Source organism: Vipera ursinii, assembly GCF_947247035.1.
Source record: "Vipera ursinii genome assembly, chromosome: 5".
NCBI lineage: Eukaryota > Metazoa > Chordata > Lepidosauria > Squamata > Viperidae > Vipera > Vipera ursinii.
This window is the reverse complement of record NC_139518.1, coordinates 44,264,196-44,286,243: the sequence shown is the minus strand read 5'-3', so window position 1 is coordinate 44,286,243 and position 22,048 is coordinate 44,264,196. Positions and strand designations below refer to the sequence as shown.

The 22,048-nt window shown below is 40.2% G+C and overlaps 1 protein-coding gene across 1 annotated transcript in view; it reads right to left on the bottom strand.

Annotated features, from left to right (window-relative positions):
* HPSE2 (heparanase 2 (inactive)) overlaps positions 1-15,678 on the bottom strand; it is a gene marked incomplete at both ends in the record, with an annotated part of 178,476 nt that extends 162,798 nt beyond the window's left edge. The window contains 2 exons of the mRNA XM_083364364.1: positions 14,139-14,296; positions 15,419-15,678. Of these exons, the coding sequence (XP_083220490.1) occupies positions 14,139-14,296; positions 15,419-15,678 (418 nt within the window). The remainder of the gene's footprint in view (positions 1-14,138; positions 14,297-15,418) is intronic.
* Positions 15,679-22,048: the final 6,370 nt, after the last annotated feature.

Below are 22,048 nucleotides of genomic sequence, written 5' to 3'. Positions count from 1 at the left end.
GCTTTCCTTTCTAGAAACAGAAAAGTGGGAGGTCAGAGCAGCAGGGCAATAATTGAGTGGGAGGAAGTGGTTGTCTACTGTCCAAAGCCAAATAAACTATGATTAAAACCAAACATAGTAAAGCCAACATTAGTAGAAGAAAACCAACTATAATTTTTTGAAAATATCATATTTGTCTAAGTTATCAAGATTTTTGATTAGCCAATATCCATCTTCAGCAACAAGCTAACAGTATACATATAAAATATTTATTATAGTACACCAAGCAGGAGATGGAAGATTGAGATTAACTAACAAATTTCTGGACCATTCCACAATCAGTTATAAGAATTTCCTCTCTATTTTTTCTAGCAAAAGCAAAAACAAAAAGATTTTTTTTACATAATTAAATTGCTAAAATCAAGAAAGCAGAGTAACTAGGGGTAGATTTTTGTGTGGAATGGATTACGAGCTCAGTTCAGTTCTGTTATTGGAAACACATTTTTGGTTCAAAATGTATTCTTTTTAAAAAAAAATCCTACTTTTTCATGCTAAGCGTATAGACCCAAACTTTGGATGGATATTCTGGAGTACTAATAAAAACTTCAGAGTGATTTTTAAAACTGACATAATTCTTTGGAAGAAAGAATTCCACTGCTAGATAGTTTCATGTATTTAAATTTATCTGATTAAAATCTGCAAGGTAAATATATATTCTAAAATATTTTCAGTCAGACAACTGGTGTGTTAGAAAGTATGTTTTAGAATTAATGGAACATTTTATGGGTCATAAAGCTAAATCCTGCAGTTATATTGCTTTTATTGTTTATTGTTGCCTGCATTGCTCCCTAAGAGGAAAAATAATAACACATTCACTTTTATCACACAATATGTCAATATCAACAGCCTGCAGATTAGGGATAAAGATATATTTCAGGAATTAATATTTCTATGCCACTTTTCACATTTCTGGGGAAGAAACAGAGCAACTTCGGGCAACTCCACTCTTTTGTCTCCCTGTTTACTTTGATGCTACATAATTGAAGCAACAGGGGAAAATGCTGTTCTCTGGTTCCTATCTTTTCCTGTGTAGGTAGTCCTCAATTTACAATCACAATTAAGTCCATAATTTCAGTCGTAAGTTGTGACCATGTCCAATTTTACAATACTTTTTTCAATGGACATTTAAGTGAATGCCACAGCCATTATGCAAAGCCATTGTTTTGGCAGGTTTTGCCAGTATCAAACACCAATTTCTGGCAGAAATGTCATAAATCATGGTCACATAACCATAGGATGCAGCAAATGGCTATAAATGTAGACCAGTTGCTGTGCATCCGGAACAGGGCCAAGTGACTGCATGGGGAACCGGCCCTTGGAATTGAGTCATAAGTCTTTTGTTCAGGTTCTGTTGTAACTTTGAACAGTTGCTCAGCGATTGGTCATTAGTCAAGGACTACCTGTAGGTCCATGGAAACTTTGCAAAAAGGAAGGGCTGATAATTCAGTTTCATATAAACAAAAAAGCAGCATTCCTAAAGATGTATTAAAAACAAAAGGGAAGGGAGAGAAACTGTGCTATACTTCATGCAAAGGGTGGGAAAGCAAGGGTAGAACACTACACCCAGCCTGAGCAGAAGCCAAAATGATACCCAGTGGAAGATGAAAGGTTTGAATGGAGCATGAGCTTTGAAAGTTGATAGTTCACTGACTTAAGAGACCATCATTAGATAAACCACAAGATTATTTTTAAAAACGTAATGTAGGAAAGTGACCAGCTGCTGGATGGGAGAAGATAAGCAAGAATTGCAGCTAATTGGAGGTGGTCCTGCTACTAGAATGGAACAGAGTCCATCATTAGAATAGAATAGAATAGAATAGAATAGAATAGAATAGAATAGAATAGAATAGAATAGAATAGAATAGAATAGAATAGAATAGAATAGAATAGAATAGAATAGAATATCTTTATTGTCATTGTGTAACTCACAACAAAATTAAGTTTATTCTGAAGGTCTTAGGATGGCTCAGGTCAGAAAACTGCCATTTTAAATCAAAACTGGAAAACAGAGACAGGGGATATATTTGGAAGAAGATAGCATAATTTATTCTTGCACTCAGGAATCAGTAAGTGGCCAGGTGCTGAGATAAGCAGAAAGTGTGGATCTGCTTATAGTTGATATTTGCATTCATGTAACTTGAGATGCCTCTACAAAAGACACTTTCCTAGTTTTGGATAAAAATGTCCTGTTTGTTGCACATTTTTCAGCGAAAATAAATAGACAAGCCAGCTATGCTCTCAGAACATGATGTTTTTAATAAATGACATCACAACACAAGGTTACAACTCAGAGTAGCTTATGAACCAGACCTACTACAGGCAATCTATTCACTCTACTGGTTTAAAAAATAACTTTTAGCCTTGCTTACCTCATAAGTTCAAACAGCTAATATTTCCTATCTATGAGAATGTTCAAACATCTCACAAAAAAATCCTATGAGTACTTTTCAGGAAAAAAATAAGAAATGCCAGCATGGAGCAGCGAGACAGAATGCTGACTGAGTAACAACTATTTAATTTCAATGCATAATCTTTGAATTTGCAAGAATCAAATATGTTCAAACCTCTGGATATCAATGGGAACCTATGGCTCTTTTCCAATCAACAGAACCTGTAGTTCGTTTTTCACATGAGGTTTAACAATTCTGTCAGAACAGTTCTAAAGAATAAAACATATACAAGCTTCACTGTATAAGATGCATTCTCACCTCTGAATGAGAGAATGGAAAAGTAATTGTTAGACTGTGCCTAATGCATTCATGCAGATGTTGAGTCATTGTAAAGATTTTAAACAATCTTCTGCTCAGTTACTTGGGTGCTTTTTGTAAACAATGAAAATGATTTAAAAATATTTAAATATTTTTGACATAGATCTAGATAAATCATATATTTAGGTTTGACCAAAAAGGCCACACTATAATTTGCAGCTTAAACAAATCATCCAAGATGGTAATACAGATAAAAATATTGTATTGTACTGTTGTATTGTATTGTACTGCTGTGGACACTAAGCTGATGTTGAATTTAATTACGGCAGCAAGACTTTTAATAGGTCAGTATTGGAAGAAGGAAGAACTGCCGACTATAGAGGAATGGACCTTAAAGGTTTCTGACCTGGCAGAAATGGCAAAGATCTCGGCTTATTTGAAAGATCATTCGCAAGAACGCTATATTATGGAATGGAAAAAATGGATTGAATATATTCAGAAGAAATATGGGACTAAAAAGTTTCACTTAGCATTTGAATAAGTCTTCCTTTCGATTTTCTTTTTCTTTTTTTTTCTATATGAAATGTTAGTATTGTTTGTAGTTACCTTATATGAGCTAGAGAGTGATAGATTTAAGAATTTATTGTTGGTAGCATATGGATGTTTATGATTGTTCTTTGTTTTTATACCCTGTACTTAGCTCTGGGAAGTGGGGGGGGAGGGGGGAAAGGGGGGGAGGGGTAGGGAGGGATAGGTAGGGGAGGGGGAGAGGGGATTGTTAAAGATAAAATGTACTTTAAAACTTTTCAATAAAAAAAATATTGTATTGTATTGATCATTTGTATGAAAACTTGGCAAAAGCATTAATAAGAGATAGAAAGTAAAATACTTTTCCTAACAGATATCAACATATTTGATTTTTCATTACTGGAAAATCCCAAAAGATAATGTAGTACTCTTTAAGAAAGGGGGAGCATCAACTTCCAAATATTTAACCTTTTCAAAGAGAACTTATAATATTTCCACTCCCACAGTTTCAATTATCATTTCACAAATTAAAGCCCTACCTAAAATATTACACTGAATTTGAATTGAGGCGATGACAATACGAATGTCACTCTGTTTTTTAAAGCAATTATATTATAATGGATTACAAGTAGTCCTTGACTTATGACCATAATTGAGCTCAAAATTTCCATTGCTAAGCAGAATACAGAAGTACAAAAAAAAAAAGATAATGAGGGAAGAAAAAAAATGTAAAAGAAAAAGGGAAAAGAAAAGAAAAGCATTGACTTCCGATTCCTTTTGGCACAACAGAATGAGGTAAATAACATAAAACCTCGACTTTTTACTTTTATATAATAATATACATTTATTTTTATAACAACAAATTTCTATAACAACAAACCTATCCAATCAGCAAAACTTAATCAAAGTTTTATTTTTTCCCACCTCAAGCAAAAAGTCCAAAAGCTGTTTCCAATTAGAAACAAAATTAATTATATTCTTTTCTTTTAATCAAAGCAGTCAATTTAGCCATCTCTGCTAACTTTATCAACTTTTGCAGCCATTTGTTCATTGTGGGAATCAAAGTATCTTTCCATTTTTGTGCACAGCATTCTTGCTGCTGTCAGCATATAAAACATCAAAATTTCATTTTTTTTCCAAATTCTTTACTTGTTAAACCTAAAAGAAAAGTCTCTAGTTTTATATTTGTATTTACTTTAAGAATCTTCTGTATTAAGATATGAATCCTACTCAAATATTTCCTTGTTTTGTCACATGTCCACAATAAATGATAAAAAGTTCTTTCTTTACATTTACATTTCCAATATTCATTTGAGGTAACTTTGTACATTATTGACAATTTGTCCAGTATTAAATATCAATGGTACATCATCTTATAAAAATTTTCTTTTGAATTATAATTTAATGTAAAGGTTAAACCTTTCATCCACGTTTTCCCATTATTCAACCATTATATTATATCCAAAGTTCTTTGCCCACTAAATCATACAATGCTTTACGTACTTATTCTCCAAGTTCAATTTCAATAGCAATTTATAAACCTTTGCAATAATGTGTTCATTACTACCACACAATAGGATTTCAAATTCATTTTTTACAAAATTGAATCCATAGCTTTTTAAATCTGATTTAAATCTTTCTTGCAACTGTAAACATGTAAACCAACAGCAAACACATCCTTCTGATTCCAACTCTTTAATTTTGAGGATAGGGTCACTGTTATGTATTGGGCTTAAATGTAACACCACGTGGTAAGCTGGAGCTTGCTAACGGCTCCCAGCAACTCAGACACCTTGTCTCCGGTGCTGCTATTGGCTGCCCCTAGGCGGCAATGGGTTGCTTTAAACCTATTGGCTGCCGCCTAGGGGCCAGGCTATAAATTGCTGCAGGCTGCAGCTCAGCTCCTCAGTTCAGATCCTGCAAGCAGATAAACATGACCATTGCTGAACTCACTCGCTTCATCTCCATTCCTGCGCAATGAACTCACTACACAACATTGGCGACGAAGGTGGGATCCTGCTTCTCCAAAAGAGCTGAAGGTCAATTGGGGGGAGGCAGCGCATGCCTGGTGAGAAAAGGCATTTTCCCTCCCCCTTCGGTCGGCTAGCCAGACACGCTTGCGACCACTCACTCAGTGGATCAGTTCCTGGGCATTGGAGAAGCAGGATCAGAAGACGCAGGAACCAGCTGAAAAGACCAAAAGAATGCCCAAGGTCAGAAGGCTGCGAGAGTTCAACATTAAGCGACCAGAAGGCTGGCCATCCTACCTGTCCCAGGTCGAAAACTACATCCGGGCAAACCAGGTTGCAGAAGATGGACTGAAGGCCACCACGCTTCTCTGTGTGTGTGGCCCAGCAACATTCGATCTGGCTGAAAACCTATTCATGCCAATGCCACTGGAGACAGTCTCCTACGCTGAACTTAAGAAGAAGCTCGGAAAACACTTCCAGCCAAAGATGTTGGTGATTGCTTGGCACTACACATTCAAACAACAAATGCAGCAGCCCGGTGAGACCGCGTCAGAATACATCGCGGCCTTGAGGCAGGCCGCACACCTGTATAGATTTTCTAACATCGAAGAGTGACTGCGAGACCGGCTCGTCTGAGGCCTATGAAACCGAACACTGCAGCAAAAACTTTTTACTAGACTGAATCTGACCTTCACTGAAGCCCAGGATGAAGTCATGGCAGACGAAGCCACCGGTGGGGCCGTCCGAACAATCTGGCCCGCCAAAATGCCACAACGTGAAGAAACAGTCCACCACAAGGACGCCGAGTGCTCAGAGGAATCATCAGATGAAGAAGATGCTGAAGTCGACAGGCTACACAAACAGCCCAACATGCAGCACTGCAGCAGCAAGCAACAAGAGACTCCTTACAAGGCAGTTCTCTTACCTAGATGTAAAGGTTGTGGCGGCAGCCACCAACGCGCAGATTGCAGATTCCGGTCAGCCACGTGCAGGGCCTGCAGCAAAACCGGCCACATCACAGCAGTTTGCAGAGCTCGCCAGAGGGACCGGCCTCCAAAGCACCAGTCGGATGATCCGACCAGGAGAGGTACAAGGGCCCAGGGGCCATTTATTGTGGGGTTTTGTGCAAGCCGCAGAAGTGTATGCCATACTGGGACCCAACGCTCCCTCAGACCCAAATTTAAACTTCAGGTGGAGCTACAAGGCATCCCCTGTAAAATGGAGTTGGACACAGGCTCAGCTGTCTCCATTATTTCTCTGGACACATTTAATTTTGTGTGCAGTCACAGTAGAAAATGGGCCAAGCTAAGGCCCTCTGACATAATTTTAACTGATTTTCAAAACGCTAAAGTTCCTCAGTTCAGATCCTGCAAGCAAATAAGCATGAACATTGCTGAACACACTGGCCTCGTCTCCCTTCCTGCACAATGAACTCACTACACAACAGTCACCATGACTGAAATATTTTTTTTTAAAAAAATCCCATTTATATCCCGCCCTTCTCCGAAGACTCAGGGCGGCTTACAATCTAAAGCACAAATCAATGTGCTTAGCAATAGTCTTCATTCTATGTATATGCCTGCTTATTAGGGCTTTCGGCCCTAATTTTGGCCAATTTATTTGACCATAAATCTACCAGTCTGGCCTCGCCACCATTTCTTTTCTGAAAGAAGCTTCCTGGGGCAACACCCAAAGGGACATCTTCGCAAAGAACTTTATATTTATTCCAAATTCTTAGGATGGCACATCTAACAAAATTATTGTTAAAATTAACATTTACTTTAACCTTATCATACCATAAATAGCTGTGTGAATCACTGAAGCTGTTAAGTTAGTAACATGGTTGTTAAGTGAATCTGGCTTTCCCATTGACTTTGCTTGTAAGAAGATCGCAAAAGGTGGTTACATGACCCAGGGACACTGTAACCGACATAAATACATGCCAGTTGCCAAGTGTCCAAATTTTGATCATGTCACCATAGGGATGCTGCAACAGAAGTTAAGTATGAAAAATGGTCATAAGTCACTTTTTCAGCACCATTGTATCTTTGAACTGTCAATAAATGAATGGCTATAAGCCGAGGACCACCTGTACACTCTTGAAAGCATCCATCTGAAATCAGTATAAATAACAAAAATATGTAACAGCTAATTTGGTATATGAAACAATTTACTATCTTATACACAGGCATTAAACTAGCTTATTGGACTTGTGGCAGTATGTCTTACAAATCCATTTTTTAAAGAAGAAATGTTATAACAATATATATTCCCTAGTATACTTTTTATTATAAAGAAAGGGAATTTTTTTTATAAAAGAATCAACTGTTCATAAAATAAGAAGTAAGCAGAAGATGGATTATAAACAGTCATAAAACTTCCACTCCGAGTATTCTAGGAAGAATCTCTAGATCTTATACAGTCTGAGAATTCAGATCAATGTCGTAGCTTAGGAGTAACAAGACATCCAGACTTACATAAGCAAGTAAAAAAGAAGCAAAGAGATACCTATACAGTACTTCAAATATTTAGGTCAGGAAACTGGCAGTAGAGAAAGCATAACAAATTCAGGTACATTCTCATTAGATGTTATGCTTAAAATTTGGTGAATTCACAGTTCATAATCCAAGATCTTCTGGCTTCCAGAAAAATGTTATAATGTATTTATTTTTCACCTGGCTCTTGAAATTTAAGAAGCTGAGCTTACTAGTACCATTTCCAAGAGAAAACTGATCAACAAATTCTAGCACAATATGCACATTTCACACTTTATCAAGGGGTTGAAGGGTAGAAACCAAAATTTGCAATAATAGCCAGGCAACAAAATGGTAGAATATTGGGTATGTTATCCTTCCTACACTTTGAGTATTCATTTATGGGAAGAGAAAACAACCATAAATAGATCTATGCTTGCAAAATGTAACCCAAGTCCAGCTATTGATCTACATTTTATTGTTACATGCTTCTGACAGGTTCATGCCTAGAAGTCATTTTGTTATAAGACTCCCAATATTTTCCAAAATTATCAAATTCTGTGTCTGTGGAAAATCCTGCTTGTAACTCTTGGTTCTTGAACAGAACATCCAGTAAGAAAGCTTGGCCTGTGGGCAGGAAATCCCCCTACCACACCTTTCTGATTTACACTGATTCCTGATACACACCACATGTGTCCCCTCCCTCCTCCCCCCATTTGCTAAGGTTCTGTTCCACATTTAAGTGATGAAAAGTTAAGACCTATGGTTACAACCTCTATGAGAAACTTCATTTTGAAGGGCTGCTACATTTCAAGTTTATTGCCATGAGGAAAAATGAAGAAACAAAAGGCCACAGTCACTCAACAGCAAAGAAATCTGGGTGAAGACATTTAGTAAGTGTGAGTTCTCTACCAAAACTTGTTGAAATATTGACCTCTGGGCTGAATGAATATTTATTTCTGCGAATCTTTAATATGAATCAACTTCAGTTCCTGATCCAAGAAGTTTTATGCTACAGAGAAAGTTTTCCCTTTAACTTTTAAACCACAGCAGCTTCAACAAAGCAAGTTGCAGTGGGGAAAGGGGGGCGGAGAGGAAATAAAACAGACAGAAATCTGTGTGGAGAATGTGCACATTCTTTTATCAGGTGAAATTGAGAGGGTACATGCAGTAGGAATCTCAGCCCTACTGCCCTTGCTGACCAAGATACCAATACTAAAAATAACTTCTACAATAAAAAAAGAAATAGAATTGGGGTATGCATGGGGAGTTTGGAGTTGTTTGACAAAGCAGATAAAATCTCCATAAACCACTTAAAGTCATCAGGCTGAAATGGCATAGAAGTTATACTTAGTAAGCATTTAAATAATAAAATAAGCTACTTTCTCTTTTATCAACTAGCTCAGCAGAGTTTGTCTGGGATTAATTGGTTGCCCTGGTAATGGCTTTTAAAAACCAAACAGCCTCCTAGATCAGATAGCCAAAGAAATACTGGAAGATGGGTATGTTTGTGTGTGTACTACTTTTTTTTTAATTAAAAAAGACATGCTTGCTTGTCTCTAATCATACATTACACTGTTTATTCAAAAGAAGACATTCATAAAACCACCCATGTTGGCACACAGCAGTTCTTTTAAAAATGGTCTATTTAAAATATATGAAGTATAATTGTATTAATTTGTACATTCACGCTAAGTTCCCAAGAATAAAAGTTTGTATTTATTGAGAATACTGAATGCGGATTAAGTTACTATTTAATGGACTGTATATTCCAACTAGTATCCTTAATTTTTATTTATTTATTCAACAGTAATTCAGTAATGTGCTCAAAGGAGTTTACTCTCATGAAAAGATACAGAGAATCTGTACAAAGAATATAGCTTTCAGATTAGTATTTAAAACTTAGAGATCACCTCTTACAACTTTATCTGGAAAAGTATGCTGTCTGCAATAACATAGCAGAGTAAGTAAACTATTTCATACATTGAAAACCAATGTTCCATAGCCTTTCAAAGAACAAGAATGTATTTCAAAACATTTAATTTATCAGTGAAATTTCAGTCATGGGTTTATATCTCCCAGTCCTATCTTCCATCCAGCTATAATGTATGAATAATAATGCAATTTTCGATGATAAGAATTGCTGTTATTATGAAGCCTTTTTTAACATTTAGGAGAAAATACTATGTGGTTGATGAATAAAAATATTTACAAGTTTCATAAGCTAGACTCACTCTCCTGGACATTAATTGAAGTGAATTTGAGAACATATCAGAAGACATATCAATATTTATCATGCAGAAGTGCTAGACTAATTAAATAGAGCCCTGTTATTCTAGGAAATGAAACTTCCAGAAGACTCTCAAGGATAAGATTGGTAACTTGATAGCTTTCTTTAAATATGGTAGTTACTGACAAAACAATAAATGCAAGTAAATATTACAGTATTGCAGCCAGAATTAATTTTAAATATATTTTACTGGGATTAATGCAAGCCTTCAATCCCCAGGAATCATCTAGAGTATACTAACTCATATTTAACCACTTAATTTTTATTATTATAAAAATAATACATTCTGTAATAAAATCCACATCCTAAATATAGCACATTGCTTTAAAATGTTCAATTGACATTGGTATTAGGAGGTGCATAAACACACTTTTAGAGTAAAAAAAAGTTGAAACAGTCATTTGAATTTTGCGATCTAATAAGTACACTTTTATTCAATAATTAAATGTGCCTAAATATATCTGCAACATTTTATTTTAAAAAATGTATGTGGCAGGTCTTATCTTATTATTCTGTCAAAATTCAAGGTTATTATTTTTGTGCTGGGGAGAATAATTCACCTTCATGTGGAAGGGAATTTCAGTTCATCCAAATACAGCTCTGGATAGAAAATAAATAAATAAAAATAATTAAATGGTAAGAACAGTACAAATACAGTTTGCTCCTAAAGCTGCTTCTAATGAAGGAAAATATATCTGGGATGATTAGGAATTCATGGGAAATCTTTTCAGAAGCAGTTTTTTAGCACAGTTTATTTCCGTTTTAAAAGCTGTGATATCTTGACTCCAAACAGATGCTAATGGACGGCAGTTAGAAATTAGGTAGGAAACAGATTAGTTCATCATGCTAAATTACTGGGCTCAACTGATATATCTGGAACAGAGAAGAGGATTTTAGAAAATTGTTTTCTTCAATCATTAGAAAGAAAAGGTAACTGCCTCAGTATATGGTAGGAAAAAATTATAAAATGAAGGAAGTCTGGATGGAAAAGTGACAAAATGTTATTGCTGATTTAAACACAAACTATTCCATTTCAAAATGACAATTGGGACAGGAATAGATGCTGTTCTCAGTTTTATAGATGAAATGCCCTCGCATTTTGTTCTATTTATAGGCTCTTCATGAAGATAAGTTATATAATATGAAGCATTTAGAAAAATAAGAAATGGTTGTTTGGTGGTAATCAATGTAGCATTTTTCACTCTCCAAGAACAGTATAAAAAGGGTTAATATAGAAAGTGATGCTTATTAATTGTGTTATCAGAAAAGGAAAAACCCCTGATATTAATGGCAGCCTTCAAGTATCATAGGTGGCAGCAGACTGAAATAAGAGCAGACGGAAGTTCCCATTGGTAGCGTATATTCTAGGTACAGCATATTAACTAAAGCGCAAAATAGGAATTAAACTACTGATTGATTTTGAAACATTTTTCCTTTAAGAGAAATTTTCAATGGAAACCTCTGCCTTTATTATAATGGCATATTAATCCTACCACCTCACTTTCAGAAAAATGGCAACACACGGAACAGTGTCTCTACCACTGCTAAATGTAGCATTCCACTAATAATTTTTCTTCTGGTGTCACCATTGTCAGGTACACTGGGGCTTCCATATGTTTCCTTTACCTAACACTCCCTTATTAGTATTGTATTCATGGGGGAATGGATAAAAAAGACTAAGGGATTACAGCACATTGTAATCCAAACAAGAGAATAAATGTATGGAAATTTTAGTACACAACCCACAGCATCAATGATGCCTCAAGAGGACTTCCATCTATTCACATCACAGTTCATACTATGAGATTGTACCATGTGACATTATTTCATTCTTCTTTGCACCTTTTCAACATATCACAGAATATTTCCTGGAAAGCATGTTTCACTTCTTTCTATAACAAATTGTCTCAAAAATACATAGCCATCATGTTATTGCATTTTGGAGTAATCAGTGTTATGTAAAGCACAGAAAAGGAATATGAAATTGTAAGTGAAGGAAATTGATATTAGAAAAAAGAGGAAAAAATAACTCAGGCTACAATGTCATTCATTATTCCTCTCCATGTCTTTTCACCCTTGCAAACCACCCTTGTTTTCTTTTTATCTGTACCTTGATTCTCACACTGCCTTTAAACTTGTATCTCTTTTGAAGAGTGTTGCTAATTCCAACTATAACTTTGTCATCTTCTCCTTACTCTCCACCCATTCATTCTTTTACTATATGTTTGTTCAGTCTTCATTCATTCTCTCTAAATGACGGTCACTCATCTTTGTATTTAATCTCATTTTAATTACCACAAATCATTCTTGATCATATACATTTGTGTTTTATTGTACACATTTCTTAAGCAACATATACCTACTGTATTCAACTTAGTTCTCTGTGTCTCCAGACATGCCCTATTTATTAATCACAGGGCTTTTGGTGGCTCACAAAGTAAACAATAATAATATAAAAACAATATAAAAACAAAAGGCAATTAAACCCCAGACAGAACATCTGGAATCAGATCCAGAAAAGTTCTGTCTTCAGCTATTTCCAGGGGGCAGACAATCTTGAAGACTGCCATTAACAAATGGAGAGAAGCAAACACTTATATAACAACTATTTTTACCTCTTTCATTAACACCCATTCCTCACAACAGACCACATACTACCCACTTCCTTAGTATCAACATTTGCATCTCTTAATATTTCTTTGTGAATTTTACCATCTTTAGCAAATATTCTACAAGGTATAAACATTCTTGTGTTTCTTCATCATTTATGTAGGCAATTGTTCACTCCATTTTCTCTCAGCCACAACTATGTTACTTTTTGATACCTTAATTTTTACATTTCTACTCCTCATCCATACTGCATTTGGATTTGCCACAAAAAATCATCTGCATATAAAATATTTGTTTATACCCCAACTACCACATTTTTAATGTTTCCACAAACGTATTTATTTATTTATTTATTCATTCATTCATTCATTCATTCATTCATTCATTCATATCTATTTTAAATCTCTCAAATATGTTCTGGTAAATCAGAAATGCTAAATATGCAGCTATGTTGTCTAATATAATATGAAAGGTACTGAGCAAAAGTTCTAATGAGGACTTAGCATATATTGGAATATTGATAACGAGCCTAGAATGTCTAGCTTTGTAATTCTCATATGTTACTCTTTCTTTTCTTTTCAAGTCACACTTTTATTGCATACCTATAAAAAGTATAAATTATAATTTGCCTTTGCTAACTGACCTGATCTAATTATTGATAATATCTGAGAAACAAACTATTAGCTTATTGTCAATCATTCATGATAGCAGTTAACTTTAAAAGAATAATAGGCCATCATACTAAATCATAGTGAATTTAAAGTTACACATCATCAAGAAATGTTTTTTCCTTGAGAAATGGAATATAAATATTCAAATGAATACATTAATAAAGTGTTTATAATATTCACAGTTCTTGTTTGAGTCAGTATGTCTGTAAATACTGGAAGAACTTAGTTTTCAACTTCATTCAGCATGTTGCTGAAATGCCTTGGATGAGGGACCTAAGATATGGACCCCGATTCTACAAATTAGCTATTGTGAGGACAGCATTCTCTTCTTATTTTGTCAATACAACCTTTCCATGCACATGGTTACTGTCTATCTACCCAAGATACTTCCAACACAGCGTTGTACTTCTTGTACAAATGAAAGCAGCAGATTTCTTTATATTGTCGCTTGTGCTCAAGCTTTTTCTTATTGACCAGCTGCCTGGGACCTGGGAAGTATAGAGCTGACAATTTTCTACGACCCTCACATGAGGTAAGAGAGAAATAATACAGGAGTCCCTAACTTCTCAGCCTAGCATAGTTTAGAAACAAATGCACAAAAGCTTCTTATTTCCCCGCTGGACACTTTTTTTTGTGAACAGGTATGCACTCAGTCATAGCCCCCACATTTCCCACAAACTTGTTTTTTTTTTTAATCCCTGAGCTTCCCTTGGTCCCTTGAAAGAGGTGCTACCCAAAAGCCTCCCTCAGGATGTCTGGCCTGAGGCGCCTTTAGCTTGCTCCTCTCAGAGACTCTCTGAGAATCCCTCGCCAGGACCTTCCTGCTGCCCCTGAGGCCTGGTTCTCACCGTCCTCGTAGTTCTTGAGGTAATAATCCGGTCCCGGTCCACCCCGGCTCTTGGCTGGGTTCTTCACGTTCTGGAACTGCACAAAGTCGGTCCTTTTGCCCGCGAAGCGGAGAAAGGCGGGCGCCAGGCCACGCGCCAAGGTCACTAAGCGCCGGGAGCTGCAAAGAGAAGGGCTGAACGAGCGAGGACGCCAAAGGAGGGAGGTGAGGCTGCACGACTGCGACGGGGCTGGGCGCGGCGCCATGGCGGCTCCGGTGCCCCGTCAAGAAACGGCACGCCAAGCCGGAAACTATCAGCGCAGCTCCGGGAGAGGCCCCCAAAGCAAGAGTACGCCGGCTTGAATTCCCGCACCAGCTGCTGGAGGAAAGTGCCGGAGAGCCCAGCATCCGTTCCCCCGAAGATTGCCACAGGGACGGCGGCGGTTCTCAGCCACAGGGAAGGCGCGCAAGGGACGGCGCATGGCCCACGAAGGGCAACTTGCGCCTTCCCGACGGAGCTGGCGTGGCCCTTGGCATCTCCTCGGACTCCGTGGAGGTCCCTTTCTCCAGCGTTTTCCAACCTTAGGAACTTGAAGATGCGTGGACTTCAACTCCCAGAATTCCCCAGCCAGCGTAGCTGGCTGGGGAATTCTGGGAGTTGAAGTCCACGCATCTTCAAGTTCCTAAGGTTGGAAAACGCTGCCTTTCTCTACCTTCCCCCCCTCCCCACGTGCTTGGGACAACAGGCGGCGCAGCGATTGGCTGTCGGTGGGGAAGCCCGCGTTGTCCCGACCAGCGAAGCAGAAGGAGCCGAGCTTCTTTGGCCGCCTGAGATGGGCAGATTTTTCCAGCGTTCCCTCGCCAGGGCCACTTGTTGGCATCGCCCGCGGCTCCTCTCCCGTTTTCTCTTCCCGGATCAAAATCGCCAAAGGAGACGGGAAGGCTGGGGCCTGGATACTGCCCTGGGGGGGAGCCTCACAGGAGGCTATTTGAGACCCCCTGCAGACCTCTAGGGATGACATCTGCCCGAGCAAACCTCCGGAGAGGGGCGGGGGGTGGGTGGGTGGGAAAAGACAAGCAGCCAGGATTTTTCAGAAGGGCGATACGTTTCCGAGATGCTTTCTCCATTACAAACATGTGCATCTTAATAGGAACCATGGCCCGGCCTCTTCGCCGCGGCTCTGCGGGCCGTGGGAGCCCGGAGGGCGCATGGGTCTAACCGCAATGGGGGGCCACGAAGGCTGGAAGGACTAAAGAAAACGCGGCGTGTGGAGAGAAACCGAAGAGCCGCCCCTTCCTTACCTGAGGAAGTCCAGCCAGCCGTCGTGAAGGATTGAAGGATCCAGTTGCAGCGAGAGGAAGTTCTCGCTGGTGACACGGAGGGAGCTCCTGGTACTCACGTCCAGGAGGATGAGCGTCCTGCCCGGGGTGCCCGGCGGGCTTGTCCTGGCGGGAAGGCGTTTCACCCCGGCCTGAGAAGGGAGAGAGAGGTGAGCCAACAGCGCCAGTCCAGGGGCCAAAAAGGCCAAGAAGCCAGAAGGGCCAGAGCCGGGGCAGGGCATGCTGGGCCGAGGGGGGCTCCCCAATTAAGTCCCGCGCCGGGCACAGCCAGTCACGGGCAACTAATTGTCCGGAGTGCAAAGCGTGGGGGCGCGCTGCCTTTTTTCCCTCCCCCTCCTCCCCCCAATGTTTTGGTGCTGGGGGAAGAGGGGAGCTCACGCCCCTGACCAGCCTTCCCCGGGGCCGGTGCCAAGACGCCTTGTTCGCCAGCGCCGCCCCTAGAAGAGTCGCCGCCTGCGGACATTTTCGCGTTTCCAAAGGTAAAGGAGAATCGTTCCTAGCTTAACACTCTCGGCCCGGGATCCCCAAGGGCCCCAGGCTGGTTCCCTAAAGGATGACGGCTGCAGGCAGCGAATGTTTTTTTTTTTTTTTGCCGAAGGCCTTTTCCCCTCTGTGATTGCTTAAAAGAAATCTATCCAGAAATTGCAAAGAATCCCTTTGCTAAGGGTAGTTTTGCCACCGGAGCCTCACCTGGGCGGGTCAACCAGAGCCCCGAGATAGATTGCATTGTTCAGTCGCAGAGGCAGTGCTGGCAGTTCGGCAGAGGTCTGGAGCCCGCGTAGAGGAAGGCGGGGAGGGGTCGGTCGCTGTGGGTGGAGGCGAAAGAAAAGCATTAACTTTAGCCTTTGCTTTTTTCTCTCTCTCCTGGTTCTTCTGCGTTTTTACCGAGCACTCAGAAAACCAGAAGTGCTGGTGGAAGGGTGCAGGGATACGAGCAGCAGTTTGCCCGCGCTGCCTAAGGCCGAGAGAGGAGTCCAGAGCCCAATACAGCCGAGAAAGAAGCGCTGGGGATTCAAGAGAGAAGCGCTGCCCTGAAAAGCAGAGCTCTGCGGGGAGGGAAACCGGAACGAGATGGAGTGGTGAATCCAGCCATCTTCTAGGCCAGGAGGGTAATTTTTCCCATATTGGAAAAGCAGCCTTTCCCCCAACAACCGAGGAAAGTTCTGCGAAAATGCCCTCCCATCTTTGTACCCCCTTACCTCTCTACTTTCGGCGCAGTCGCCTTCCGCCTTTTCTTGGGAGCCTTTCTCTCTCCGGCTGCAAGAAGAATCAAAGGCAGCGCAAAGGTATTTTTCCAGTCGGAAGCGTCGGGAACTGAGCTGCCATACCGGACAGACCGGGGATAAGCGAGACGGCCAAAAGAATTGATCCAGTTTTGCCTCGTATACAACTGACAGAGGCGCCTTAAGGGAGATCGTCGCCACTCCCCCCTTCTTTGGGAGAGATTCACTATGGGCCATGGGATAACTCCAGTTCAAAACAAGCCTCCCACGGCGCTCTTCGTGGATGTCGGTACCCCCTTCCTTTTGACGCGTTGGTCTGACTTTTCTGGGTATAAGATCCATATGGAGCAAAGGGAAATTGCTTCGGAATAAATCTGCGCGACCGTAATCTCCCATGCAGTACTGAACACGAAATCAATTCCAGAGAAATGCAGACCAAACCTTTTCCAAAAAGAAATATATTCGATGGAATTAGGTTGCTAAACAGTTGGAAGTGCTGGTCTCTCTGAGCCTTGTTTACATGCAGCTTGCTGGTGCCGCGGCTGAAATAGCGAAGCAGTCCCCACAGAGTGGCGGGCAGCTTTTTTTTTTCTTTTTCCTCTGCGCCGAGACAGCCGGTATGTCTTTAAAGATCGTTCTTGTACACTCATCTCCTGTCCACACCATTTGTGGCCTAAAAAGAGGAACTTCAATACGCCTCTTTTTGCCAGTAAAAGCCTACTATACAAGACACACACACACACACACACACACGTGCGCCCCCCCCACACACACACACACAAGAAACGCACCTCAAAACGTTAGGGACTGTAGATGAACGATCAGAATTCTGCAGCTTTTCCAGTATCAGATATTGTCTTCCGAAAGTGGTTTTGTGCCGGGGCTGTGTGAGTCATGTCTACCATAAAATAAAAACTATTGAGTTTAGTCGACTGCAGCTCTGATTTATGGCTCAAGAGACTAGGATTAACCTTCCTTCCTCTCACTGAATACTGTGCTATAGGAAGCGCCTCGGTGAAATGTGAGAGGTGAATCGGTTGCACTTTATGGATATAAGTCTAAAAACATTCCTACTCACGAGTATGCTTCAGGTACCACCAGTAGGATGTCCCTGAAAGTGTTTGGTGCACAAGACAATCGCTGATTACTTATATCTTTGACTTCAGATCATCCTCCTGTCCTGTGTATTTTTAATTAAAAAATAAATCCTACTATCCCTATTGGAGTTTACTCCTGAATAAATAAGTACTATATAACAAGAATGCGACTACAGTAATAATTATTTGATCAGCAAGCCTTCATCAAGTTGCAGTAGGATTTATCCCATCACAAACTACAAACAAAAAGATTAATTAACAGAGAACTTTTCGCAGCTGTTGACCGGAGGAAGACATTCCTTATTCTATGCTCCTAATATTTCCAAATGATGAAATATGCACTTTTACAATAAAATTGTCCTGTTATAGCCATTTATAAACACCTTCTGCTAAGGTTCACTAGGATGGAGGTGCAGCCAACAGCGTTAAAACATTTCAGGTAGGAAAGGTGCTGTATCTGATGTCTGCTTAGAATCAGGGAGAAGCAGCAAGGGCGGACGAATGGGTTACAGTACTAAACTTACCTGGCCCAGAGAAATATATTAAGTAGTCATCGCATTGTCTTGCCTAGTGTCTCCTTGTCAGAAGATGGCTGCGTAATTGGACTGAGCCCTGAGTTTGGAAGAGCACGCTGAAAGACGGGGGATAATATTGCTCTCCCTTTATGAATGTAAATCGTTCTCCATTCCCGAAGGTAGTCCTTGAGCCCAGTAGCCCCTTTTCTTCTACCCTCTCCCCCTCCCCTTTCTTTTGACAGTATCCAGATCCAGTGCTAGGAAACTTTAAAATGGTGATTTGGGTGCCTAACTACTAGATTCTTCAGTGCTACTTTGTGGAAAATTTATTAAAGCAGATTAATGTCTCTCTGAGTGTGCTCAGATTATTGATCATTCTTATTCCAGTACATCTTCCAATTATATTAAAAGGCATCAAGTTTACAAGATATCCAATATTAATTGCCCATGAAGCATAGCTTATCCAATTATTTAAATTTAATTAAACTCAGTTTTTATGCATCTCTCAGTTCTGCAAATTAAGATATCCTAAAATAAACTTGGGAATTCTGACAGGAAGCATGTACTCTATTTTCTTTAAGCTGAATATCTTTTAAGTATAAGATGAGTTGAAAAGGCATAGTAAGTAACTCTTTTCCATTTATTTTAAAGCATTCGTGGTTTTATGAAATCATTTCTTTTTTTTTGATACATAGAGAATTTAAGTATTTTAAAATCCTTGTCACCAAGGATTTCTGATAATCTTTTATTTCTCTCCAAATTAATATGCTAAATATCCGTCTGAACAATCTGGATGCTTCTTCACTGTGCCATTGATATCTGAAAAGCTATGAGGGTGATGCTATTAAAAACACCTTAATAATAATAATGTATTAAATTTATATGCCACCTGCACCTAACTTAATGGTCTTATGCTTATCAGATAAACTTCCCTCATCTTCAAAGTGTCACAAGGCCTCTGTCATTTTCACCTCCTCCAAAGGTCCAAAGTTACTTCTATTGTTTTGATGGCTGCTGAAATCTATTGAACCAGCATTTCTGAAGATGCCTTTGAAATGTCCAGAAAGAGCTGGTTTGGAAGCAGAAATTATTGCAACCAACTCAGAAATGCCACTCTCTGTAGGACTTCTTTCTGCAACCTGAGGAAGAGCTTGTTTTCTTCCATTATAATAAAAGATGAAATATGTGTTGCTGACCATTTAGCTCTTGTTGTTAGCTGTGAAGTTGTGTCTGACCCATCGCGACCCTATGGACAACGTTCCTCCAGGCATTTAGCTCTAGTTCCAGTATAATTCTACTAACTAGCAGACTGCAATACCAACCTGTTCCCAGAAGAGACTTCCATTGAAAATATCTTTTAGGAGCAGGCTAAAACATTTCCTACACTTATATGCTTAAACAGTGCACATGCTCTAATCATAGAGCATTTGCCTTACATTCACGTGAAATAATTATAGTATATGGAAATAAATGTTGTTTAACAAATGAGATTGGTGTCTATGGAAAATCCAAAAATAAAGCTGAGCGCATAGTACAAAGAGTATGTTTAAATTCAATTCTGCATCTCTACCCAGCCTGGTGTTTCCCTTCAGTTTGATCCTGGAAACCTAAGCAAGGTCTGTCTTGCTGAGTTCTTGGATGGGAGACCACCATAAAATTGAAGAACTGTGGACCACCCAGAATAAACATCCCTGAAGATGGTAATGATAAATCTTTTTAGTGGAAAAAAAAACTACAGGGATTTATTCAGGGGGTCAACAGGGTATGAGCTCAACTCAAAAATATCTTTACCTTTATTTATCTGCGTATACAGTAGATGTAGAAGATTAGGTGAACAGCAGGAAACTGTCAGTGATTTTTTCTTGTGTTTGGGATCTAGACTGAGATGTCCTAGGCGTTAATTGGGATGGGAGAAGAAGCAAAAAAAAAAGGGGGGGTGAGGCAGAGAAAGACAGCTTCTCTCAAAGTTTCGTCGCCGCTGAACCTGCTTGGAGAAAGCAAAGAAAAAAAATGATTTTTGCTAACTGTAGTATCCGGCAGAGGGCGCACTACAGAGCTTCTGAGGCTTTTGGTTTGCCTTCCAGCACGCTACCTGACATAGGAGCTGCCGTTCCCTGAGTGCCTCCTGGCGGCCAAAATTCAGGTCAGCACTGAATTCCTAAAATGCAGGCGGCTACGTATTAGATAGCGGGAAGTGTGTGTGTGTCTGGGGGGGGGCGGTATTAAAGAACGTACAACAGCACTTTCGTAGATCCTTCCTCGCATCTTGGAACTCCGTGGAACTGTAAAGAGAAGGCAAGCTGAGTAAACCTTGCTCCTTGTCTCTGCCAGTCAAATGAAAGGATGATAGGAACAACAAAAAAAAACTGCTGTCTCAGGCCGTGGGCCCATTTAGTCCAGTATTCTCTACCGCAAAGGAGCCAAGTGCAGTTTGGAAGTCCGCAAACGTGGTGGATCACGCAGGCATTTCTCGATGGTCCTCTTTTGGAGTTATACTTAAAATATGCTGCCAGTGGTTCAGGAAGTAATGCGTGAAAGTGTGAATTCTTCTAGCCCAACCCGCTGGTGCGCGAGGAAACAAATGCTTTAACTTAATGTTTTACACAGTTAATCAATGATTGCCAGTAGCTGCTGGCGTGAACTGAAGTTCCGTGTCTACATTAATTGAATGAGAATGGAGACAAACTTGTCCAACTGCCCACCAACTCACTCTTGCCTGCCCGTTCTTGCGATTACATTACCCGTGGCATTCCCGAGAAACACTATTATTGTGCTCCCTGATTTATGGTTTCGTTCAGAATCCCTTTGCCGAAGAAATACCCATAGCATAAATGAATGGACTTCTGAACTCTGAAAGGTTTCTGAGCGTGCAGTGCCACGCTTCCGCTCCGCCAAGCGAACTGCTGTTGCCAAGAAGGACAGGCTCGGCTTGGGCTCCCTAATTTAAAATGTGGTCCGTTCGTAAACTCTGGGAGATTTCTACTACTCGGGCATCAGCGCGCGTTAATGCCCGTCAAAGAAGTTTTCCCGGGAACCTGCCTAGGAACTCTTCCTTCTGTTCACGTCTGCAGATAGACTTTTTCTCCTCCCGACTTCACACGTATATTCGCCTTCTTTCTTGACAGGTTTCTTATTTTTCTGATCGGTAAAATCTAGATTAAGCGATGCCAAGTGTATCAATGATCTGTCCAGGGAGGGGGTGGGGAAATCCCTTTTACAACGCTCACGAAACTTCTTCCAGCGGACAGAATAAGAAACGTATGAGTGTTAAAATAAACGGAGTAATACCATGGTATGTGGGTTAGGGTTAGGGTTAAAAATACCTGTAGTATCTTTAAGGGCGATATTGATTTCTCTTCGGAGCCTTGAACTTAACCTGTGCGACTGCGCCCGTCTCAGGGCTCCTTCCGGCTGACACCCCGATCCAGTAGATCGCGCAAGAGATTTAAGGAAAGGGTTCCCAGGCGCTTACTTCTTCGCTGGCGAGTAGCGCCCCCCCCCCGCGCCCCCCACCTGCTCATTCGGTGCTTACAGCAGTTTCTACGGCAAAAGTAAGCAGATGACTCTATTTTGTAGCCAACCCTGCCAATACTTTTTAGTGGAATCTTGTGATCATCTTCAACTTTGCCAGGTAAACCACAGCGTCGTCATGACAGCAGTAGTAGTTTGCACATAGGGGTTCATTCTTTACGCATTTTCTTGTAACGGAACACAACGCGTGTATTTCAATTAAAAACTTAGTACCCTAGGTCAGCA